Here is a 27,637-nt window from a genome sequence, read left to right as displayed (position 1 = left end):
CGCCCTAAGGCACCCCTCTGAAAGGGGAAATAGTTCTATATTCTGGTGTTAGTTGTACCGACTGAGTGGCTAGTTTTTGCCCTTCTGCTCAGAGGATGAGCAGTAGCGTCAAAAAAAAAAAAGAGATTACAGGTCACACTGGGTCTGTGTGAGACTATAATGAGCACTGTTACATCACTAGAAAGTAATATTAGTCATTTCGTATTTTACAGTTACTTCAAATAGTTTTTGTATACGGTACAGTAAGGAATACGATCTCAAAAAATTGATTTCTTATTACCACTAAAAAAAAAAAAATGGTCATAACTAGGTTGCAATCTCTATAAAGAGTTTGTTCATGTGGTCGATGCAAAATGTGGTTACAACCTCAAGATTCCATATATCTTGTAATTAACAATGAGGTGTTTCGCCATATCCTGTAAGGCTTACATGTAATAATGCTCCAGTATGTGGCCCGGCCTCTGTCCACACACTTTGCATTGTATGAGGGTTTTCAACCCAGGAAATTGGCTCTACCTTTCCCTACTTAAGATCCAACCTGATTACCTGTATGATCCCTAAGGGGTTTGCGCTTCAAAATAATGCTAATAATATTCTCCGGATAATATTACTGACGTAAGTGGAAAATACCCGGGCACACTAACCAGAATATCATTGATGTATGGAGAGAGGATGGTCCCCGTCTTGCCCAAGAAGCTGGCATGGCCGAGTGCGAGAGAGCGGTACTTGGTGGGGAAAAGCTCAGCTGTCATCATCCAGACGAGCTGGTAGGCTGCAGTGATGGCAGTCTTTCCTATCAACGACACCAGCATCACCACCACCCACGGTGCTTGAGGATGACAAGAGTCACTTGGTGAGCTACGTGCTTGAAGAGATCAACTGGTAATAGAGAAACAATCTTTTTCCGTTAGTTGGTCACTGAGGTAGTCTAATGGGTAGTCACTAAGAGGACTAGAACTAGAAAGGTGCGTTTCATTGCCTGGTCAGTCAATAAGTTTGTAAATTTAACTTTGAATCGATAAACAACTTAATAAGCCGGTCGAGTCAGTTTAATGATCAATCAAGCCAGTGAAACCAATGGTTAGAGAACTTTTTTTTATATTTTATTTAAAAAACACAATACACATTATACATGTATGCCATACATACGTCACATAAACTAAGACATGTTATCCATTAAATATGAAACAAAACAGCTCCACGTTCCCTATCCCATCACTAACTTATACATAAGAAAACACTCGTTCAACTTAGACTGTTTGAATCCCCCAAAAATGCAAACTTACATGAGACTACACGAAGGACAACCCATTCCTGAACATACAGGTGGGTTTATTAAATTCATAGATACATCCAGTTTCTTACACACAAAAGGCTATATAATCCAAAGAATGTCACACGTATTTACATTGTACATGAAAGTTTATATACAAAGACATTCTCATATAATCCAGTCCCCTGCCCCCTCATTTTCTTACAACAAATACAAGGATGTATAAGTGATCAATAACATAAGAAGTATACTGGATATTAACAAAATTCCACTACCACACAATCCCAGTACGTAAATAACACTATAGCTGATGGTATATTACCACCAGTTTTTTTTTTTTATTTTTATTTAAAACAACACAATACATTAAATAGATAAAAGAACACAGTATCAGTTCTTACTCAAAATTATAAATCTCATTGTCTAAATGAACACAGACGATTAACGTTGTGTTGTCACACCTGTCCCTCATCCCATATACATTACATCCAATGTAACTATGTTAAGTAAGATTACACAACATAACAATATTCATCATCATTATTATTATAACCAAGGAAAACCCAAACCTACAATCTGCATTATTTTTTCCACTTTGTTATTTATATATTATTAATCCACATAATCTTCAAACCCTCCTTTACAATACTCATTATTGCCAGTGCAGACACAGCTGACACTTCTACCCCCCCCCCCGTATGTACAGTCCCCATTCTAAATAACATACATTAATTTCCCTAATGAATGGTCATTGAAAACAATTTCCACTAAAATAACCCAACCCAGCAGACTTCCAAACAAAAACAGTCAGGGTCATTATAAGACATGTAGGAACGAGTCCTGCAATCATATATGTATACATATACGCATGCATATACACATACGTGTATGTGCACTTATTCATAAGAACAAACTAAATCATACATAGAAATAAATCGCTAAATGACTTGTCTGCAAATAAACTAAATATTACAATCTATGATAGAACTATACCAAAGACATTGGTTCCCCCAAACACCCTACACATACACAAAGTTAATGTTACTGATTAACACTCAATATATAATAGGACCTTCCGTACAAAATAAGGGTATATATAAACCCCATCAAATACTTATATATTTTCGTACATAGTGCATAATGTACATATTCAATACAATAAAAAAAAGAGGTGTATGACAAGGCTAAATCTATCTTCAGATTAAAAATATATAAGACATAACCGCACATTATACATATAAATATAAACCTCCTATATAAAATGATTCTTATAAACATTAAGGGAAAAAACCGAAAATCACATACAACTTTTGACTCTGATTTTACAAAAATTCATAAGGTCTACATACCCCGGAGCCCCCAACGGCTCCCTACAATAAACTTTACCCACATCAACCACCATGCAAACCAATCAACCATACCTCACCAGGCTTCCAATCACACCAAGAGGGCGCACCACTGAAGAGACCAACCCCTTGCCTCTCACCCCATACTCAAACGGAGTAAACGTTCAACAGTAAGTCCACGATATCCCTCCGGAAAACTAATTACCCACCTTCCCCCATATAATTGTTTGTTCCTACATGCTGTCCTATAAAAACTCGCCGCCAACGCTTTTATCCTAATGTTCCCCTCCACCTCCCTCATCCCCCAAGAAACATACAAGTAATCAACTATTACATATCTGATAGCCCTTCCCACCTCTTTGGGTACCCCTTCCATATCTAACATTAAAGCCCTAAGGGGTGATATCTTTCCCCCCCCCCCCCCAATAGAAAGAAAACCCTCTTCAACCACAATCTTACCACCTCCAATGCAGAACAAAAATATACTACATGAAAAGCCGTTTCAACTTCCCCACAAAAAGCGCATGACGCCTCTCTCACAAAACCCATTCGTCTTAGCACCTCTTTCGATGCTAACGTCCCCATAAGAAATCTATAAACTAATTCCCTCGCTCTTGCCGGTATTCTTAATTTACTAAATTCCACCCATATCACTCTCCAATCATATGTGGGATACACTGCCATCCCTTGCATTAATTCCTGACGACGGCCCACACCCACTAACCGTTTTACCTTGAGTTTTTTAACATTGCATACCTTTAACATAAACCGCAACATGTCTTCACACTCCACTAAGTCCCTGCCACCCCACCATTTGCGGATATCCCCCATCACCTCCCCCACCCGAAGACCCCTTTCCCCCGCTGCCCGAATATACCTCTGCTTCACATATAGCGCCTTCACCCTAGACCCTAATGCAATCAATCCCAGTCCTCCCTGCCTTACCGCAGTCATTACTACATCTTTGCCCAACCATGCCCTCCCATAGCCCCACACATACCTTAAAACCCTTCTTTGCATTTCCATAATATCCTGACTTTGTAATGGGTAAATTTCCGCCACTCCCCACACCTTACTATAAATCAGCGTATTTACCACCACAACCCTTTGATGCAAGGTTACATCCCCGACCCTTAGACTCCTCAGCCTACTCAAAGCTCTGTCCATTACCATTTCTGAATTAACCCTCCTGCTCTCCTGTGCATCTGCCAAAAATAAAATCCCACAAATCTTTAGCCTATCTACAGTTATCCAACCAAACTCCTCCCCCAAGGTCCCTCCTACCCAAGCCCCTACCTCCAACAACCGTGATTTCTGCTTATTAACTCTCATCCCAGTATCATTCCCAAAAATCTCAATTACCCTTCCCACTTTTCTTAAATCTTCAATCTCATTAAGTAAAACAGTTGTATCATCTACATAACCAACAATATTCCCACAATATCCTCCACTCTCCCCCAACCTTCCCATCCCACCATCAACCAGAACATAGAAAGGATTCTGCATACATGCAAAGAGTATTTGGGAGAGTGGACACCCCTGCCTTAAACCCCTTCCCATGGTTACTGAACTACCCAACCTCCCATTTACCTGTACTCTCATTGATGCATTCTCATACAAAGTCCTCACCCATCCAACCACCCTCCCTCCAAAACCCATTCTCACCATACTCTCAATCAAAAATTCCCTATCCACATAATCATAAGCTTTCTCCCAATCCAGACCTAGAATACCTCCCTTATTACTACCCTCAAGGAAATCCCGAATACGACCATGACCTACCCGCATACTCCTCCCCGGGATACCAAACTGTCCCCCATGTATCACCGACCCCATGACCTTCTTCAGTCTATTACCCAAAATTTTCGCAAAAACCTTGTAATCAGCGCACATCAAAGATATTGCACGGTAAGCACTCAACTCTCTACCCCCCCCCCCTTCTTTGGCACCAAAACTATGACACCCGTACTTTGCGATATGCCCAACTTCCCACTAGTTAACATATGGTCCAATAGCCTAACAAAACACTGCCTAATACACCCCCAATGTGCTCTATAAAAATCATTTGGTATACCATCTATCCCTGGTGTTTTCCCGGTACTCATCCCGAAAACTGCCTCTTCCACCTCAACCTCACTTATACCAACCTCCAACCCCACTCTATCCTGCTCACTTAAAATGCTATGGAACCCCCCTTCAAAAATACCCTCCCAGGAACCCCCCTCCCTCCAACTCCATTTCTCTCTAAACCAACTATCAGCATAGAGACTCATACTTTCCGTATTGGATAGGACTCGACCCACTGGATACCCTCCCACCCCAGGGCTTGTCTCCAATTGTAGAATGGTGGTTACACTCTGTCGGTCCCGAAATTTACGTAAAACATACCCAGACGGTTTATCACCCCACAAAACATCCTCTAACCCCGCCCTAACCCTAATTGCATCAAACCTATCATTGTGTAATTCAGCTATTCTACTCCGCAGTCTGTCCATATCATCCCTCCTACCACCTCCCCCAACATAACAATCTTGCAACTGTCCCTCCAGATAATTTTGCAACCCAAAACGCCACCTCGCCTCCTCTCGTCCCCTAGCCTTAAAAAAATTCGCTATTCCAGGTTTTGCCTGCATTTCCCACCAATCTAACAGATCTATCTCCCTGTTCCTAGCCTCCCAAAAAGGCAACCACCAATCACTGAAAAAAGGCCCCTCCCCCTCCTCCTTAAGAAGCCTTACATTTAATTTCCAGTACCCAGAATAAATACGCACCACTCCATCCCACATCAAATCTGCTATTACCGCCCTGTGATCTGAAAACCCCACATCGAAGGTTTGCACCCTCACAACATCTATACCCTGCTTAATATAAATTCTGTCTAATCGCGCTTCATATCCCCTACGGACGAACGTATGCTCCACTAGGTAACCCCCCCTCCCCACCACATCAACAACCCCAATATCTCGCAATACATCCCTCAGCACACTCAGCACACAACCCGCCCCTCTCGGTTCGACATCACCACTCCTAATCACACAATTCCAATCACCTCCTATTACTGTTATTGCAGGCAAACCTCTCAAGTGATACAGCAATACCTCTCTGACAAAATCTACTTTTACCCTGATATTACTAGTTGCTGGCATGTAAACTCCCACGAAACTAACTCGACTCTCACCCCAGATGCCATCCACCCTCACGATCCTCCCACCCCCCCCCCTCTTCCCAACCGATGACACGCAAGGGGCTGGTCTCCTTTACCGCAACTGCTACCCCACCTTTCAATTGCAAACCACTGGTTACATACATCCGATATCCTTTCACCCTCAACACACTACCAGCCCTGTGATTATGCTCTTGCAAAAAGCATATGTCAACATCAAACCGCCTTAAAAACCACTCCAACCAAACTTTCTTGACCTCAGTCTTAAGTCCATTAACATTAAGCGTGACACATCTGAAAATTACAGAAGGGGCGGCTTTCCCCTATGCCTCTGGGATTTACCCACTGCACTTTTCATATTACGTGTTCCTTTGCCACTCGAGTTTTCCTGTGCAGTCACCTCCCCCCTCCCTTTCCCAATTTGCAACTCAGGCACACCTCTACCACTATGTGTCCTCGGCTCCACAACCGCTGCCCATGACTTCTTCCCCGGCCTCTGCCCCGGGGTAATGACCTCATCTATCTCTGATGCCGCAGTTCGTTTCCTAGAACTCACACTTACACACATATCACCCTCAGACAAATCCTCCTGGTGTACCTCCACGGCCACCACATGCTCCCGCCCAATCTTACTCAAGTCTTCCTCAACAATTTGTTGTCCCTCCAAAGTTCCAGCTTCACATGAACTGAGGACACCTTTTGCACAGGGTTCCTCCTCATCCAAAAAATCCTTGATCACATCTGCCAATAACCCATCCTGGGTTGAAGTTTCCTGGACGAAAGTCTCCTCAGATGTCACCTTCAACTCCCCTGACGCCCCTGGGAGAATGACACATGTCTCCGCCGCCGCCACCTCCCGGTCGACCTCTTCGCTCCAGAGGTCATTCCTCCGGCCTCCCGAGGCATCAGAGCCAGGCACCAAATTACACGACTGTTGAATCACAATTGGAGTGTCGAGAATTCGAGAAGCCCGCCTCCTAGGACACTGGGCTGCCATGTGCTCATAAGAGCTACATAGACGACATGTTTTCCGTTGCCCAGCATAGTACACATAAACCTGTGTTCTACAACCGATCATCGTAACATAGGATGGTATAGGCCTTGTTAAAGTCATTTTAAGGGTGTAAGAACCTTCCGGCATTCCTTCATATGGACCATCCCTCCACACCCCCATTGTTGCAGAATGCACTGTCCCATAACTTCGAAAAAACTCCTGCAGGCCATAAGCCGTAGCCTCGAAGGGTACATTCCGTACCTTCACCCATGTGAAGTACTTAGAGACGTCATGTAACACAACATCCATCGTTGAATTCACGCTCATGCGTTGTTCCTGGTAATGCTCGACTATTCTTGTGTAGAAATCGACTCGTAGAAATTTCACAAAGATTCTTGTTAAACCATTAAGGGCGACGCCATACAATTCCTCGTTGGGAATACCATATGTATCCCTGATGTTAGGGAGAAGGACGTTCATCGTATCTCCACTTAACGTACCACGAACCAGCTCTATGCAGATAGTATTCACTCTCCGTACTGTATGTTCCGCCATGTTGATATCCCAATGAGCAGCGCACGTCCTCACTACTCAATGGTTGTTGCTGAACTAAGGTAGCTCGCCTGAAGACAGCAGAGGGGTGCCGAGACACAACCGCACTCCACCGTGGTCAGGCAGCGAATCCTCATGGTTAGAGAACTTAGCAAGACGAAACTCTAGTTACAGGGTGTGTATCTTACAAGAGAAATCCCATAGCGTTTCTTCCAGTCTTCAGACAGAGCTTGTATCAACAATATAAAAATGAATTGGAAAATTTACTGTATATGAATGTAGGATGTCGGAAGGTTGGATGAAGCAGTCACCAACTCGTATTGTTGATTTTTTTTTTATATTTTATTTAAAACATCATAAATACATGGCTGCTTAAAAATTAAATAGCATCACCATACATATTCTATAGAGTACACAAAGATTCACACCATAAATACCAGAAAAAAATCTTTGTAACTAATACTAATAGATATATACGACAAACACACCATAAAACACATACGTACGCCTCACGAAACACACACAATACCAAAATATATAACTGTTTGCGCAACAAATATAACACTGGTGGAAACCCTCACTAAACCTGTTATAAGCTACATGCACATCATACAAACATGTTACATTAATGATTAAACAATAGTTTATGTAATTTGCATACAAAATATACAACTGTTTATAGAAATTCCTACTTAGACACAAATTCAATGATTTACTCTGACACAAATTCATTAACATAATAAATATTATATAAATTGACGATCATATTAATCGTCAGCAATTTCCATCCATTCTATATGTGTTCAATCTTGATACCTATGAACTACGTTTGAATCACAAACAAAAATCACAACATTACGAAATATTTATGGGATAAATTTGGACGACTCAGGGTAATGTACACGTGTTATATCCCTTAAATACTTTGGTGACTCACAGACTAGATTGAACAGTAACAGGGAAGGGATAAAACATGCATATATATATATATATATATATATATATATATATATATATATATATATATATATATATATATATATATATATATATATATATATATATATATATATATATATATATATATATATATATATATATATATATATATATATATATATATATATATATATATATATATATATATATATATATATATATATATATATATATATATATATATATATATATATATATATATATATATATATATATATATATATATATATATATATATATATATATATATATATATATATATATATATATATATATATATATATATATATATATATATATATATATATATATATATATATATATATATATATATATATATATATATATATATATATATATATATATATATATATATATATATATATATATATATATATATATATATATATATATATATATATATATATATATATATATATATATATATATATATAATATATATATATATATATATATATATATATATATATATATATATATATATATATATATATATATATATATATATATATATATATATATATATATATATATATATATATATATATATATATATATGTATATATATATATATATATATATATATATATATATATATATATATATATATATATATATATGTATATATATATATATATATATATATATATATATATATATATATATATATATATATATATATATATATGCAGGTTTGTATACCCAAATATCTGGACTTATAAAACACAATCAAAAACAAAATACTAAGAAAACTTATGACTCAAGAAAAAACGAGTCTTTACACAAAAGAAAAGCTTCAAAAACATAAATACTGTAAAGGCACCACTGTCATTTTGTACACAAAAGGTATAGTAAGTAACCCTAACCCCAGAATCAATAAACACACAAACTGGCATGGTGCCAGATAAGTGGAAAATGGCAAATGTGATACCTATTTTCAAAACAGGTGACAGGTCCTTAGCTTCGAACTATAGACCAATAAGCCTAACCTCCATAGTGGGAAAATTTATGGAATCAATAATTGCCGAGGCAGTTCGTAGCCATCTTGAAAAGCATAAATTAATCAACGAATCTCAGCATGGTTTTACAAAGGGGCGTTCCTGCCTTACGAATTTATTAACTTTTTTCACTAAGGTATTTGAGGAGGTAGATCATGGTAATGAATATGATATTGTGTATATGGACTTCAGTAAGGCTTTTGACAGGGTCCCACATCAGAGACTATTGAGGAAAATTAAAGCACATGGAATAGGAGGAGAAATTTTTTCCTGGATAGAGGCATGGTTGACAAATAGGCAGCAGAGAGTTTGCATAAATGGGGAGAAATCAGAGTGGGGAAGCGTCACGAGCGGTGTTCCACAGGGGTCAGTGTTGGGCCCCCTGCTGTTCACAATCTACATAAACGACATAGATGAGGGCGTAAAGAGCGACATCGGCAAGTTTGCCGATGACACCAAAATAGGCCGTCGAATTCATTCTGACGAGGACATTCGAGCACTCCAGGAAGATTTGAATAGACTGATGCAGTGGTCGGAGAAGTGGCAGATGCAGTTTAATATAGACAAATGCAAAGTTCTAAATGTTGGACAGGACAATAACCATGCCACATATAAACTAAATAATGTAGATCTTAATATTACGGATTGCGAAAAAGATTTAGGAGTTCTGGTTAGCAGTAATCTGAAACCAAGACAACAGTGCATAAGTGTTCGCAATAAAGCTAATAGAATCCTTGGCTTCATATCAAGAAGCATAAATAATAGGAGTCCTCAGGTTGTTCTTCAACTCTATACATCCTTGGTTAGGCCTCATTTAGATTATGCTGCACAGTTTTGGTCACCGTATTACAGAATGGATATAAATTCTCTGGAAAATGTACAAAGGAGGATGACAAAGATGATCCCATGTATCAGAAACCTTCCCTATGAGGATAGACTAAGGGCCCTGAAACTGCACTCTCTAGAAAGACGTAGAATTAGGGGGGATATGATTGAGGTGTATAAATGGAAGACAGGAATAAATAAAGGGGATGTAAATAGTGTGCTGAAAATATCTAGCCTAGACAGGACTCGCAGCAATGGTTTTAAGTTGGAAAAATTCAGATTCAGGAAGGATATAGGAAAGTACTGGTTTGGTAATAGAGTTGTGGATGAGTGGAACAAACTCCCAAGTACCGTTATAGAGGCCAGAACGTTGTGTAGCTTTAAAAATAGGTTGGATAAATACATGAGTAGATGTGGGTGGGTGTGAGTTAGACCTGATAGCTTGTGCTACCAGGTCGGTTGCCATGTTCCTCCCTTAAGTCAATGTGACCTGACCTGACTAGGTTGGGTGCATTGGCTTAAGCCGGTAGGAGACTTGGACCTGCCTCGCATGGGCCAGTAGGCCTTCTGCAGTGTTCCTTCGTTCTTATGTTCTTATGTTCTTATAACAACTAGAATACATCCATGCCCAATCTCATATTCACGCAACTCACACCTCCCACCCATGAGACGAGCCAGCTATTGCCCACTGACCTACACGGAAACTTACCCGGCATGCCCGTATATTTATTCACAGATTCACAAGGCTTTCAATAGTAAGCCTTTTATAACCGTCCGAAAAACCCTTATCCCACCTCATCCCATACAATTCCCTATTTCTACACATTGTACGATAAAACGTTATTGCAAGGACACGCCTTCTCACCTCACTTACCCCTTTCCCCCTCATTACCCACGAAATATAAATGTAATCCACGATAATATAATCTAAAGCTCGTCTAACTTCCTGGTCTAATCCACCGATGTCGAGACTTAACGCGCGCAGGACCTGCACCCCTCTCCCCCCACCCTCTGTACCACCCAACCTAACCAACCCCTGACATCTTCTAAACCTTCGCAAAAGTAGACAACATGAAAAGCCGTGTCTTCACCTCCACAAAACCCACACCCGCCACCTTCCACGACTCTTCTGGATCGTAATATTGCCCCTGACGGCAATATACCATGTAAAAAACGGAACATGACTTCACGCACCCAAGGCCGTAATTTCAGCTTACTAAATCTGAGCCAAATATTTTCCTAGGAGTACATGGGGAACAAACCTTCTACTGGAGCTGCGCACGTACCCCCCAGTAACCTACTTAAAACCCTTATGCGAATGTTTTTCCGTTCCCTTACCATCAACAAAGCCCGTAGTACAATCTCACATTCCCTCAATTCCATTCCCCCATACCACTTTTTCAATCTCATATATACCTGTTCCATATTTCCCGCCATCACACCCACACGCCAAACCTCCCACTTTAGAAAAACACATTTTACCCTACGCTTTAAGTCCAACAACCCCAAACCTCCTCGACGGACAGGTAACATAACAACCTCACGTTTTAACCAATCACACCTCTATCCCCACAAAAAGGTAAATACTCATCTCAATATTGCATTGATCGCTGTTCCTGTAATCGGGAATACACCCGCAACGTGCCACACCTTACTATACAATAAAACGTTAACAACGATCACACGTTGGGCCAGAGTGAGATGTTGGGGCCTCAAAACACCCAGACAACCAATGACCTTTTCCAATGTCCTTACTGAATTTTCCTCTCGGGCCACATCCGAATCGTCTCTATAAATAATACCACAAATCTTTAATGACAACGCAGTCGTGTTAACCACGTTACAGCTCACCATTCCTCCCCCTTTCCAGGTACCCAACCCCATGATCATTGACTTTTCACTATTTACCCTCACACCCGTGGCTCGTTCAAACACATGCACAGCATCTTCCAACACTTTTATAGACATCCGTTCACACACCAAAACAGTCGTATCATCCACCTAACCTATTAATGCCGGCCAACATCTCCCTTCCCCTACCCCCCCTCACCCCGGGAATTGACTGTGCTCTCAACCATCCTGTAAAAGGGATCCTGAAAACACGCAAATAAGATCTGTGACATAGGGCACCCTTGTCGTAAACCTCTACCCATCTCAAAGTCTGCCCCCATACACTCATTTATTTGTACTCTCATCTTTGCTCCCTTATACAGCGTGTTTACCCACCCAACTATTTCTTCACCATAACCCTGTCTCCTAAGTATACTCTGCAGTGCACCTCTTTCCACTCTATCATAGGTGGCTCGCCAGTCTAAGGCCAGTAAAGCCGCCCCCTCCACACCCCCCTTTGACTCCACAAAACTTCTTAAAATCCTGTGACCTTCTAACATCGACCTGCCCGGCAACCCAAACTGCGATGGTGAAACAACCCTCCCCACCACGCATTTTACCCTATTACCCAAAATTTTAGCAAAAACCTTATAGTCTGCACAGAGCAACGATATTGCCCTATACTTCCCAAGGTCTGGCTGCCCTTTGCCTTTCGGTGTCAGCATAGTTGCTGATCCCTGTATTCCCAGTATTATATAGCATAGCATATTAGTATCATCCATGTGCTTTAGATACAAGATCCCTTGTAGGCCTGTGGCTTTGTGTGACGTCACGGGATACAGATGTGTAGGCTCATACCTCTGCCCCGGCCTCACTCGGTGGCAGACCAACCAGGCGAAGACAGGCAAGGCACTGGGCTCCATCCCTCATCTCAGTCTGACAATATAGTTACCATCCTACAAGTGTGTCTACCTTCAACCTACGATATCTCCATTTAAGAACCCCTTTCGATAAATGGTGGCATCGGAGGGTCTGTAATTCTGACGATTACAGCGATTTCTGGAGATAAATTTTCGACCAGCAAGACGGCCATTTCGTGTCACCAGTAGGCCTACCGAGGTTCACCCCAGCCAGCTACCTCAAGCCAGCTACTCTACCAGCTTCTACATTATTCACTGGTCAGTCTCTTTGTATTAGTGTTTTCTGCTTATTTGCATCACTCCCGAGGGGTTGACCCGAGTTTGCAAAATAAGCCAGCTTCCAGTCTGTGGTGGGGGAGTCAGAACAACCGAGCCCAGTCGAGCCTAGTCTATTCCATCCAATTCCTTGGCCTGCCAAGCCAGCTTCCACCCTGCTGTGCTCATCATGTGAAGTTATCAAGCTATTCTGTGTGAAGGGTTAAGATAAGCCAGCTAGCAACTAACCCAGGTGTCTTACCCCAGTACTCAAGCAAGCCACGTGAGTAGTCTTCATCGCTTGTGATTCAAGCTCCAAGCATTCTGAGTGCTCTTTTTCATCCTTGTGGTGTTGTAGCATTTCATGGGTTTATTTTAAGCCAGCCGGCTTAGAATTATCTTCGCGGCAGTATGGGTGTTCTCAGTGAGACTTACGACGTTCAACCCATAAGCCCAGCCACTCACGATCACGTGTGTCGCATCATTGCCGGTCTCAGACCTGTCAACCCACAAACCCAACTACAGTCAGCCATTACACACTCACCTACTTCTTCAGTGTTTTGGTGCACTGCTAAGGGTTGTAGCACCATATTTTAAGGACCACATAGGGGGTCAAGAGCTAGAGTGTGTTCGCGCCATCTTTAAAAAGCCTCCTGTGTGTTTGTCTTCGCCGATTTAAGCGCAATTCTACGATCATCTGTGCAGAGGACAGCAGCAAGACGATATAAACAATCCATCAATCTCATTCTTCAAGTTGTTACAGCGATAATATATATTTTTTAGAGACATTTGCGAGTGTTGAGACATTTCTTTTGTGTTCCCAGTGATTTTTCTCTTAGTGACATTCAGTTACTCTTGATCAGACTCAGTGTTTATCATGTACTGATTGCATTAATTTCTTTTAATCTCCTTAATTCAGTGTTAATTTTCGTGCATTATTTTATATCTGTTGTGTTGTGTATCTTTTTATACACTTGAAGTAAGTACTTAGTGTTTTTCCTTTGTTGTGTGTGCAACATATGAGCAGTATAGAACTTGTGTTACACTTCAGAATCACCTTGTGTTCTCAGTATTCCAGTGAAGTATTTCAGTAAATTTTTCACCTCATATTCTGCATCACAACTCAGTGTTGTCTGTTATTTTTTTTCTTCCCAGCATTTGTGTATTTTTATTTTGTTCTCTGTGTGTTGAACATTCTTGTGTTCATATTCTTTCATTTAGCCAGTGTTTAATTTGTCTTATTTCCACAGACAATAGTGCCATTTTTAAAGTCCAAGCAAGAAATCATTTTTACAAAATTTTTCAAAACATCAAGTTTCATTGCAAGAAAATTCTAGTACTGTGTTTATGTTGATGTGTTGTGTTCTGCATCACTGTAAGTGTTCAACCCTTTTTTTGTTATGTGTTTTTGCACCTATTATTTTTCATGTTTTATTGAACAAATTCACTCTTAGTGCAATTTTTAAGTTCTCCTTTTAAAGTAAATTGTTCTTTTGCTTGTTAAGAGTTGTTTAAGTGCAGTTAAGAGTTAAAGTGTTCATTCCTTGATATATTTCTTTTCTTGTGTGTGTAATTTTTTTTTATTATTGCACATTGATTCATTTTGCAATAATTCTTGTGCAAATATTGTGTTGCTATTAAAGTTTCCTTGCAGAAAATTTTATGAAGTACTTGTTGATTAGCAATTGTTAATTTGATATATTGCTACAGTTTATTACAGTGCAGTTTCTTATGCTCTGTTCTGTGCATAGTATTTTATTCTGTCTGTGTCATTTTATTTTTATTTCAGTGAATTGTGTGTCTGTTTCAATTTTTGCACAAGTTTATTGAGTCCATTTTATCATTTTATTGTGTATTTCCTTGTTGCATTGAAAGTAAAGACAACTCACTGTGCCATCCTTTCAATTTAAAGTAAAAGTTGAGCAAATTAGATTTGAGCAAAGTACAAGTTCTCTTGATTTTCAGTGTTTGTTAAGTTGCATATTCTTCTTGTGTGAGTTCTTTGCTTACTGTGTAACTTGTCAATTTTTAATTACTTATACAGAATAGTTAAGCATTTTTTCTTCCATTTAAGCTTACTGTGTCATTCTCTCCATTCTTCTTGTCTTTATGTCCTTCAGTAAGTTCACTGAGATGTCCCAGTCACTTTTGAACGTTCACTTAGTGTATCATGCCAGTCAAAGTCAATATGAATCAGTCCACAGTACCAACATTCCCTTACTGACTGAAAGACAATATCTAGCCCTTGAGCAATGTGTTTGTTCTTACAGCTTGTATTTGAGATTTGTTAAAGTGCTGCGAAATGTGAAGTTCAGATTAAGTTCCTATAGATCCGTGAATTACTTATTAACGTAGCCGAGCGGTCAGGCACTAGTAATACTGTCACTCCTGTCTGGACTCCAGCCACAACATCGTGCACGCAGGATAGTGCTGAGACTACTATCCTTGCGATGGCGACTTGTTCAAGTACTCGTTCCTTCCCAGGGGACGCTTTGAGAAGAACTTTACTTGCAACGAGTTATGCCATCTCTTGCTGATGCCACAAGCCGTTGCAGAAAGACGTTTCTGTGGCTAGTGTGCTCACTTGAGTGTTGTTGTTGTCCCTTGTGTTTCAGATTGCGATCCCATCCTAGTTGATAGTAATCAGTGCATTGTAAGAAGTTATTTCTCGAGTAACTTTCCCATGTTAACGTTTGTAAGTGTAGTTTCTTTATAGCTGATACCTCGTGTCACTGTGTGCGACTCAGATTGAATATCAGCATTGTTCACCGTGTTCATTTCTTTTCTCCTGTGTTTGCAGTTTGAGATAGTAGATTCGTTCTCCCTTGCTCATATTGCGTGTTATAGCGTTAATTTTTTCAACCGGGGGGAGTCATCCACTCCACCGAGTTTGTTCTTTCCTCCAGTAAGAAAGAACTGATACCTTTATTCCAGAACAAACAGCCTACTGGAAGGTTAGCCAGATGGACCTTGACTATCCAAGAGTTCAATCCAACTTTTGAACATTTACCTGGCAAGTCAAATGTAGTCGCAGATGCTTTATCGCGACACGTTAGTGTAGTTACTGCAGATCCTCCATTTACTGTCGAGGATGTCAAAACTGCCCAAAGAACCGATCCCTTGTGTTCTGGTGTGATTCGATTCCTGCTCCAGGAAGATCTTATTCTTACTGTGAAGCCACCAGCACCCATTAGTGACTTTGTAATGAGCCAAGAATTACTGTATCGAATAGTCGAGTTGAGTACTCCTAGCAGAAGAATTAGCAATTCCACAGTCACTAGTGATTGTAGCTGTATCTTTTGTAGATACTCGTTTAGATCTCCCTCAGTCAAGGCATGTGTTAGCCATTGCAAAGGAATTCGATCCTCCCAGAGATGATAACCATTCTGCATATGTAAACCTTACCCTCGCAGAATTGGGTTTAAATGTACATAGTCTGTATAATTAGATGTCCGAGATGAATGAAATTGTCAACTGTGTGTTTTGTTATTAGCTGATCAGTTTGTCAGAAATTTTCGTGTTCACGTTCCCTCCGTATTCTGAGAATTGACAGTAATAGTCTGAGTGCACCGGATGCTTTTGCTGTTAATTTCACCAGCACCACAACTGCTGTATTCTGCTTATTCCCTAACGTACCCTTCTCCTTCATAAAATTTAATAATCTTACCATGAACTTCCCAATCAACGCCCAATGCTGTAAATAAAATTCCACCGGTAAACCATCAATACCCGGGGCTTTGCCCTTTCTCATTCCGTGTAAAGCAATTTCAATTTCCTCCTCAGTAATATCCCCACCCAAAGCCTTCCTATCACTATGACCCAAATTGCACTTGGCATATGTGCACACCCTATTTAATTCCACTTCATCCACATCTGGAGTTTACCTGGAGAGAGTTCCGGGGGTCAACGCCCCCGCGGCTCGGTCTGTGACCAGGCCTCCTGGTGGATCAGAGCCTGATCAACCAGGCTGTTGCTGCTGGCTGCACGCAAACCAACGTACGAGCCACAGCCCGGCTGATCAGGAACTGACTTTAGGTGCTTGTCCAGTGCCAGCTTGAAGACTGCCAGGGGTCTGTTGGTAATCCCCCTTATGTGTGCTGGGATGCAGTTGAACAGTCTCGGGCCCCTGACACTTATTGTATGGTCTCTTAACGTGCTAGTGACACCCCTGCTTTTCATTGGGGGGATGGTGCATCGTCTGCCAAGTCTTTTGCTTTCGTAGTGAGTGATTTTCGTGTGCAAGTTCGGTACTAGTCCCTCTAGGATTTTCCAGGTGTATATAATCATGTATCTCTCCCTCCTGCGTTCCAGGGAATGCAGGTTTAGGAACCTCAAGCGCTCCCAGTAATTGAGGTGTTTTATCTCCGTTATGCGTGCCGTGAAAGTTCTCTGTACATTTTCTAGGTCAGCAATTTCACCTGCCTTGAAAGGTGCTGTTAGTGTGCAGCAATATTCCAGCTTAGATAGAACAAGTGACCTGAAGTGTGTCATCATGGGCTTGGCCTCCCTAGTTTTGAAGGTTCTCATTATCCATCCTGTCATTTTTCTAGCAGATGCGATTGATACAATGTTATGGTCCTTGAAGGTGAGATCCTCCGACATGATCACTCCCAGGTCTTTGACGTTGGTGTTTCGCTCTATTTTGTGGCCAGAATTTGTTTTGTACTCTGACGAAGATTTAATTTCCTCATGTTTACCATATCTGAGTAATTGAAATTTCTCATCGTTGAACTTCATATTGTTTTCTGCAGCCCACTGAAAGATTTGGTTGATGTCCGCCTGGAGCCTTGCAGTGTCTGCAATGGAAGACACTGTCATGCAGATTCGGGTGTCATCTGCACTACTAGTCTCACTACTAGTCCAGTATTTTTTATACCACATATCCGCATATGCACTCATGGCTTTCGAGTTTCTTATCACCTGACCTGCTCTATGGATTCCCATCGTCTCATGTACCTCTAAGCTCGGGATTGCCATCAGTGCCTGCTTTTGCTTTTGCTGCCGCAACACACACGCGGATGGCTTGTCTCCCCACAAAACTTCTTCTAATCCTGCTTGCACCCGCACTGCTTGAAACCGCTCATTATGCAACGTTCGCAAGCTCTCTTTTATGTCTACAATCTCGTCCATGGGGTAAACACCACCAACCATTCCCTGCCCATAACAACTTCTTAATCGATCCTCTAAATAATTCACTAGTCCATATTTTAGAGTGTTTATACGTTTACCCTCCCTCACGTAAAAGGCTTTTATCCTTTCTTTTGCTACCGAGTCCCACCACGTTACAATGTCTTCTACCTCCTGAGCTTCCCTTGAAAGCTCTTTCCACAGCATAGAAAAACCCTCTAACCTTCGTCATCACTTAACATATTAATATTTAATTTCCAATAAGGCCGATAAATTTCCGCCATCCCCTCCCACCCTACCTCCACTACTACTGCCCTATGATCTGACAAGACCGTCTCGACCGTATTAAAAGACTTCACAACTACTCCTTGAGAAATATACACTCTGTCTAACCTTGCAGCATATCCCCTTCTGATAAAAGTATGTTCCGTTTCCCACACCCCTCCCCCAAACACATCACGTAACTTAACATCCCTCAACAAATCTCTGAGAGGTGCAGACATATGCCCAGTCCCTTTGGGTTCGACATCAGCCGCCCTGATGACACAGTTCCAATCACCCCCCACTATCGCCACTTCCGGAAGTGCACGCAAAAAATAAACAAGGTCCTCACACACAAAATCCTTTCCTACCTTCGTGCTATTCTCCGCAGGGGCGTACACACTTACTAAAGATACACGCTTTCCCATCCAAGTTCCATCCACTCTCAACACCCTCCCCCACCCCCCTCACATCTCTGCAACACCCTCCCCCCACCCCCTCACATCTCTGCAACACCCTCCCCCCACCCCCCTCACATCTCTGCAACACAAACGGGCTCGTCTCTTTTATTAAAAGACCCACACCACCTTTCAAACGGATAGTTGGCAGGGTCAGTACTTTATAACCTGCAACACTTCCCCCTCTTTGAAATTGTGTTCTTGAAGGAACATAACATCAACTCTATGTTTGCTAAGAAAATTGTTTAACCAATCTCTCTTTAGTCTAGTACATAAACCGTTAACATTAGCAGTCATACACCTAAGGCCTGTTATATTTTCCACCCTTGCCTCTTCTCCTCTCTTTTTTTCACCACCTGAATTGTTATTTCTATGGGTTTTCTTTACAGTACCTTCCCATTCGCCTTCCTTCTGGCGATGGCGTCCCATATGATTCCCCCCTCTCCATCCCTTCCCTCACCCATCCTCTCAGTTTTCTTCCCAGTCCTCTGTGCTGGCGTCAGTACGTCATCTGAATCTGACGTAGCTGCTCGTTTCCTCGTAACGTTCTTATCCTCCATGTCAAGGTCTGAGGAAGCCTCACGGTGTACCTCAACATCCACTTTACAGTGAGGTATGAAGTCCCCCGATGTCTCAGTCTCGTCGTCATTCCGCTGAGTCTCATATTGTTCACAATCTGGACTCAAAAAGTCTCCAGCTACGTCATTCGTAGACGGAGCTTCCACCACAGGTGGTGACAAGGTCTTTAAAACTTCGTCCAATTCCTCCCCTATATTTAACACGTCATTTCGGGGTACCAATCCAGCAGATGGTATTGGCAACGACTCAGGTGCAGGGAGCTGAGGGGAGGACACACTCTCATTTCGAAAAGCCTGTTCCACCATCTCACTCCACAAACGACCACGCCCTTCCTCTGATGATCGATGCTCACCTTCACCACGTGTGACTGGGGCTACCTCTTCTTGCACAGGTTTGGTCACGCGTCTGTTCTTCTCGCATGCCGCCGCTATGTGTTCATACTCTCCACAAATGCGACACGTACGCCGTTGTCCAGGATATAAAACCATTACCTGTGTCCTAAAATCTTGAAGATACACGTATGATGGTATGGGTTGCCGCAACGTCATAAGGCTGAAGGTACCTTCCGGCATACCTTCGTAGGCACCCATCAGCCACTTACCCTGCTGGGCAGAATGCACAGTCCCATATTTCTCAAATACGTTTCTGATGTCAGCTTCGTTCGGCTCAAAGGGAACATTCCTCAACTTTATCCAGGTATAATATCGAGACACGTCCACCAGTCTCACACGCACAGCAGGCGTAACGTCAAAACACACATCTTGAAAGCGCGTAACCAGATTCATATACTGTCGCAGCAAGCAGTTTCACAAATATTCTATGCGCTCCATTCAACGCTACCCCATACAATTCGCCGTCTTGAATGCCATATGTCTCCCTAATTATCTTGGGTAAGAGTATCTGAGCTGAACTAAGTGTAATCGCACCTCGAAGCAGTTCAATTCCAATAGTATTAATGAGTCTGCGATGACAAACCGCCATCTTAACACCAGTAATTTTCCAGCGGTGTCAACAGAGACACAACAACACCTCGTACCACTGCTGTCAGGTTACTGAGGAGCGTCAGGCAAGGGGGTCTACACGGCCCGGGAGCGATGCAGACAATCATTGTTGATTTAGGTTCAAGTTGGTTAGGTTATCACAGTTTATATATCTCAGGAGTCCACGTATCTACTGTTAGACGGGACATCGAAAGATTAAGACCCGTGTCAGGACACTGACCTGGTGAATATTGTAAGTACGTACCTTGTGTTGTTGGAAGTCTTGTCAGACCATTCCAGAATCTTGGTATCAATTATGAAGATAAGAAACAAAACACTCATGCTGCGGAACTGGGACTTACAGAATCGGTCTGATACTCAGTTTCTTGGGCAAGTAAATATACTCTTATTATTATTTTATTAAAAAACACGCACTAAATCTGTCTTTCATACAGCAAGAAAATATGCTACACAGTACACACTATAAGATAATTCTCTGTATTTTAACCAAAAATAGTTAACTATTGCAAAAGACACTGTTACCTGCATTATTATTATAATGAGGGAGCGCTAAATCCGTAGGATTATCCTATTACCTGCAACCTTTCCCTACCCTACCATCTAGGTCAAAGAGGTCATCTTCTCACAAGGACAAAACACAGGGGACAGTGACACTTTGCTCAACGAGAACGATGAAACTACATAACGTTTACCAACAAAAGTTACACCGTACTCGCACCCTCAGTCAGGAGCTGCAGGATCATAGAACTGCCTATCCTCAAATTCAAATTCAAATTCAAATTCAAAGTTTATTCTCTATAAGGATTACAATGCTGAGTTTACAGAAATTTGGTTATTGTGTGGTTTACATGTAGTAAAATAGTGATTACAGAGTGTACCACTAGAAGGCTTAGCATGGCTAGGCATTTCGGGCAGACTTAGTTTTATTCTTAATTGTAAAATATTACAAATTATGAGGTAAGTTGGTATTATGGCTAAGTGGTTAAATACTAGTTTGTGAGTTTAGCAATGTAAATGCTTTTGTTTTGGCACAGTACATAGTTTCAGTATTGAAGTATCACAGGATTCATTATTTTAAGATTGAGATTAATATTTCTGTTTATGGTCAAATGAGTGAGTGTAAGTGTTAACCACCAGGTGGTATTCGTGTAGTTAGTTGACGGGGTGTATCAGGGAGATAAGATGTTTTCTAATGGTAGTTTTGAAGGTGATGAATGTGTCTGCAGTTCTAGAGTTCTCAGGTAGGGTATTCCAGATTTTAGGGCCTTTGACATACATTGAATTTTTGTAAAGGTTTAGTCGGACACGGGGAATGTCGTAAGAGATGTTTGTGTCTGGTGTTATGCCTGTGGGTTCTGTCACAACTATCAAGAAAGCGTTTTAGGTCAAGGTTGATATTAGAGTTTAAGGCCCTGTTGATGTAGATTGCACAGTAGTAAGTGTGGATGTACTGAACTGGGAGTAAGTTTAGGCTATAAAGATAGCACCACTTGTTTTCATTGACACGACAGACAGCACTTACTCTCAGGAATGAAGAGGATGAAAACAGAGATGAGAAGGATGGTGCTGCCGGTAGTGCAGTAGAGGACAGAGAGGGATTTGACTCTTCCCAAAAAGACGACGGCAGGCCACAACAGGATGTATGAAGGCATCTCGAGCAGCCCCCCGAGGAAGATGTAGAGGTAGGTGTTGATACTGGGGGCACAAGGTGCAAGTGAGTAAGGCATTCACAGGTGCTCTGAGTCAAGGCCACTGATCGTTATGTGCCAGGATGATGCCACCTGAGTTTTATGAGTTGTCTGGATAATACAAGTAATATATAACCTTCTTAGTTTAATAAAAACAACTTATAAATGTAATTTGAATCGTATGAGCATAAAACTTCCGAAAACAGCTAAAACCAGATATATTTCGGATGCTGCGCGATCAGAGAAAGGCATATCCCGTATTGCATAACCCCAGCCCCCTCCACCTCAGTGCACGCGAAAATATTAGAGGAATTCTCTAGTTATTACATGGGAAAAAATTTGCTTAATAAGAATCGAAATGAAATTTACACACATACACAGCTCAAAGTGAACGCCAAGTTTTCTTTTAATAAAGCTCACCAAAGGTAAAAGTTTGAAGCCGATCAGAAAAAGGTATTCACCAGTAATTGATTTAATTTAAATGATTCCAGTTTTTTTTTAATTTCAGCAAAATTTCAAATTTTCACCGCCTCATCATTCTTACAGAATGCATCATTATTGATAGTTTGAAGCCGATCACAAGAAGCGTTCTTTAGTTACTGCATATAAATGAATATCATTATTTATCCAGTAAAATGGGCATATTGGAACTTACGACACCCAATAACCTTCGGTCAGGAAACCCCACCAATGGTAAAATTCTGAAGCCGATCAAATGAGTCATTATCCAGCAATGGCACGTATTTCAGCGAGTCCAATATTTTTTAACTATTTTACTACATCAACAAATTTTCCTGCACGTAAACAAAACTTATTAAGTACTACTATCCTGTCTCTAAGCTGTATCACCCATTAAATAATGAAGCCGTTCAGAAGAAGTAAACTGAATTACATTGAACGTGATTTAATGGGAATAAATATTAAATAATATTTTACTCATAAAATGGTCAAATCAGCAGCACCTACATACTTGAATTTCACTCTCCAGCTCGTCGAATTACGAGGCATCTTTTCTGAACGTTTGAAGCTCCGCCACTGAGGATTTTGCAGCTTAAGAGCCATTCCAGGATGCTGGGAATGGGCTCAACAACTTTGGTCGGAGGGCACCTGCATATGTCAATTGTTCCAAGAATCTAACCTTAGTGACCGTGCATAAGCGTTAAAACCTCAGAGCACGACTGGATGAGGCCTCTCGAGTTGAGGAAAAAATGAAAGGTTGGATGAAGAACAAAAGAATAAAAGAAAACATAATAAGGAAATCTCTTAATGAAACAGGATACGATGATTATCGGGCTACTGCAGTACAGATGATGATAGATCAAATACAACTGGATATAGTCTTGCTTATTTTGCCATCCTCACAACTTGTTAGAATTTTCTGACACAGTGGAATAATACAGTAACACTAAGTTTTAATTACCAGCCGAGCCAGAGTGATTTACCTGTGGCTGACACCAGCGTGGCCAGAAAGGTACACTAGCAATCGGTACTAGTTTAAAATGGTATAAAATACCGATAAGTTGAATTAAGACATGTGCAACAGTTGGGTATCTTTATTGATGGAAAGTTTTCGCCTACACAGCAGGCTTCTTCAGTCAAATACTAAGCGAGCAGTAGTAATGAAATAAAGATGATTAGTCCATCAACCTTGGAGAAAAAGAATTTGAGGTGGTCAGTCCCTCAGCCTGGAGAAAAGTTCAGCTCCATAGAGCTGAACTTAAATAAAGATACCCAGCTGTTGCATATGTGTCTTAATCTTCAACCATCACTAGGAAGGAGGAGGATGATTAGAGTGACATACCTGAGGTTGGTAGAGTTTAAGGCAACACCGTAGTAGACCACGGATGCGGCCAACCAGCAGAAAAAAACGATCAAACTTCTTCTTCTGAGAGTCCTCACCCTGACGAGGGACACAATGTGCTTCAGCTCCTGCAGCAGCACGTCCAACACACGTCCTCCTCTTATCTCGGGCTGCTTCTCCTTGTGGGATTTCAAAGCACGTCAACAAAATATTACACTAACTTAGTATTTACAAATCATGAATGAATTCACAAACTATGATTTTTACAGCTTATAAATATACCTGCAAGCTCTAAATTAAGGAACCACGAATTTTATCACTAATATACCTTCTCTTGAAGGGAATAAATAACATGCGCGCCTTTACTACATATGATTGATGGCACAGTATATGTAATATATTTTGGAACACTACTAATTGATGGTCCTCTGTGTATTTGAATGGAGGATGAGACCTAGCCGGGGTAGACTTAGGGGAAGCCTAGCTTGGGTAAACTAGTGGATACGTTGGGTAGGCTAGTGGAAGTCTAGCTTGGGTAGACTAATGGCTAATGGAAGCTTACCTTGGGTAGATTAGCGGAAGCCTATGCAGTCGATAGGTCATTATTTAACATGAGGAAGAAAGATAAGTGTCGCTAGACACTTATCTTTCTTCCTGATGAGTAAAATACAACCTAGTACATTGTTTACTTTATTTTTTAGCAATATTATTACCGAATTGAATACTGAAGGTGTGGTTAGTAATTATTGTAGTATTAGGGCAGTGACCAATAAGAGTATCTTCAGTATGAAAGCATATATATATATATATATATATATATATATATATATATATATATATATATATATATATATATATATATAGGTGTTTACAGTGAAACATATAAGTGAACAGTATTTAGATAAGGCTAAAGAGGTCTTTGTGGCATTTATGGATTTGGAAAAGGCGTATGACAGGGTGGATAGGGGGGCAATGTGGCAGATGTTGCAAGTGTATGGTGTAGGACGTAGGTTACTGAAAGCAGTGAAGAGTTTTTACGAGGATAGTGAGGCTCAAGTTAGAGTATGTAGGAAAGAGGGAAATTATTTCCCAGTAAAAGTAGGCCTTAGACAAGGATGTGTGATGTCACCGTGGTTGTTTAATATATTTATAGATGAGGTTGTAAGAGAAGTAAATGCGAGGGTCTTGGCAAGAGGCGTGGCGTTAAAAGATAAAGAATCACACATGAAGTGGGAGTTGTCACAGTTGCTCTTTGCTGATGACACTGTGCTCTTGGTAGATTCTGAAGAGAAGTTGCAGAGATTGGTGGATGAATTTGGTAGGGTGTGCAAAAGAAGAAAATTAAAAGTGAATACAGGAAAGAGTAAGGTTATGAGGATAACAAAAAGATTAGGTGATGAAAGATTGGATATCAGATTCGAGGGAGAGAGTATGGAGGAGGTGAATGTATTCAGATATTTGGGAGTGGACGTGTCAGCGGATGGGTCTATGAAAGATGAGGTGAATCATAGAATTGATGAGGGGAAAAGGGTGAGTGGAGCACTTAGGAGTGTGTGGAGGCAAAGAACTTTGTCCTTGGAGGCAAAGAGGGGAATGTATGAGAGTATAGTTTTACCAACGCTCTTATATGGGTGTGAAGCATGGGTGATGAATGTTGCAGCGAGGAGAAGGCTGGAGGCAGTGGAGATGTCATGTCTGAGGGCATTGTGTGGTGTGAATATAATGCAGAGAATTCGTAGTTTGGAAGTTAGGAGGAGGTGCGGGATTACTAAAACTGTTGTCCAGAGGGCTGAGGAAGGTTGTTGAGGTGGTTCGGACATGTAGAGAGAATGGAGCGAAACAGAGTGACTTCAAGAGTGTATCAGTCTGTAGTGGAAGGAAGGCGGGGTAGGGGTCGGCCTAGGAAAGGTTGGAGGAAGGGGGTAAAGGAGGTTTTGTGTGAGAGGGGCTTGGACTTCCAGCAGGCATACGTGAGCGTGTTTGATAGGAGTGAATGGAGACAAATGGTTTTTAATACTTGACGTGCTGTTGGAGTGTGAGCAAAGTAACATTTATGAAGGGGTTCAGGGAAACCGGCAGGCCGGACTTGAGTCCTGGAGATGGGAAGTACAGTGCCTGCACTCTGAAGGAGGGGTGTTAATGTTGCAGTTTAAAAACTGTAGTGTAAAGCACCCTTCTGGCAAGACAGTGATGGAGTGAATGATGGTGAAAGTTTTTCTTTTTCGGGCCACCCTTCCTTGGTGGGAATCGGCCAGTGTGATAATAATATATAATATATATATATATATATATATATATATATATATATATATATATATATATATATATATATATATATATATATATATATATATATATATATTATATATATATATATATATATATATATATATATATATATATATATATATATATATATATATATATATATATATATATATATATATATATATATATATATATATATATATATTATTGTGAACTTAGAGTTTATTTTCACTCTATTAGGGAATAAAATATTCCTGATGGTAGTGTAAAAGTGATTTGCAGTCGACGTTACCTGCATTTATAAGTCATCAGACCTACCAAACTACCTGGTTGTGTCCGGAAATGGGCGGGAGAGGTACAGAGGTACTTCAGAGGCAACTGAGAGAGACGTTATCTCTACACTTGGAAGGGTCGTGGCAGTTACACTAGGTAGCGGAGGGGGGCACCTACCTACGAGAGGGTCGTCTGCCTTTGAGAGGGTATATAACTCGAGAGGGGCACCAACCTTGGCTGCTATTTTCTCCATGACACTCAAGAGGTGGTGGTCAGGAGGTAGTTTCTTGTCGTTCACCTTGGCTGCCCAGTGAAGAACTTCCAACGCTCTGGCGAGCTGGTTATGAAGGATGAGCCAACGAGGAGACTCCGGCAATAGCCTGGAGGGGAAAATGAAAAAAAAAAGTATGGTGGGGAGCATTGAGGGTAGGAGAATGAGATGGAAACTGGATGGAAGAAGGAGAAGGAAGGGTGGAAGGAAGAAGAGGAAGGTGAGTCAGAGGAGGAGGAGGAGGTGGAAGAGAAAGAGCTATGAATAGATGAAGTGTAAAAGAGGATACAGGAAGCATTATATCTCAGTAGAGTTAACACGAGTAGATTTTACCTATTTAGAAGACAACGATATAGAGAAGTAAATATGACGTTATTTACCTGGAGTTTACCTGGAGAGAGTTCCGGGGGTCAACGCCCCCGCGGCCCGGTCTGAGACCAGGCCTCCTGGTGGATCAGAGCCTGATCAACCAGGCTGTTGCTGCTGGCTGCACGCAAACCAACATACGAGCCACAGCCCGGCTGATCCGGAACTGACTTTAGGTGCTTGTCCAGTGCCAGCTTGAAGACTGCCAGGGGTCTGTTGGTAATCCCCCTTATGTGTGCTGGGAGGCAGTTGAACAGTCTCGGGCCCCTGATACTTATTGTATGGTCTCTTAACGTGCTAGTGACACCCCTGCTTTTCATTGGGGGGATGGTGCATCGTCTGCCAAGTCTTTTGCTTTCGTAATGAGT

General features: G+C 41.0%; 1 protein-coding gene across 1 annotated transcript in view; it reads right to left on the bottom strand.

Annotated features, from left to right (window-relative positions):
- Nucleotides 1–27,637, bottom strand: part of LOC128692281 (organic cation transporter protein) — a 123,156-nt gene that overhangs the window by 8,185 nt on the left and 87,334 nt on the right. Inside the window, exons 8-11 of the mRNA XM_070083265.1 lie at nucleotides 26,865–27,012; nucleotides 24,092–24,270; nucleotides 22,125–22,297; nucleotides 645–829 (exon numbers count right to left, since the gene is read on the bottom strand). Of these exons, the coding sequence (XP_069939366.1) occupies nucleotides 645–829; nucleotides 22,125–22,297; nucleotides 24,092–24,270; nucleotides 26,865–27,012 (685 nt within the window). The remainder of the gene's footprint in view (nucleotides 1–644; nucleotides 830–22,124; nucleotides 22,298–24,091; nucleotides 24,271–26,864; nucleotides 27,013–27,637) is intronic.

The sequence above is a fragment of the Cherax quadricarinatus genome, chromosome 9, assembly GCF_038502225.1.
Source record: "Cherax quadricarinatus isolate ZL_2023a chromosome 9, ASM3850222v1, whole genome shotgun sequence".
Taxonomy (NCBI): Eukaryota; Metazoa; Arthropoda; class Malacostraca; order Decapoda; family Parastacidae; genus Cherax; species Cherax quadricarinatus.
Note: the sequence above shows the minus strand (reverse complement) of the source record. Positions and strands in the feature narration are given on the sequence as shown.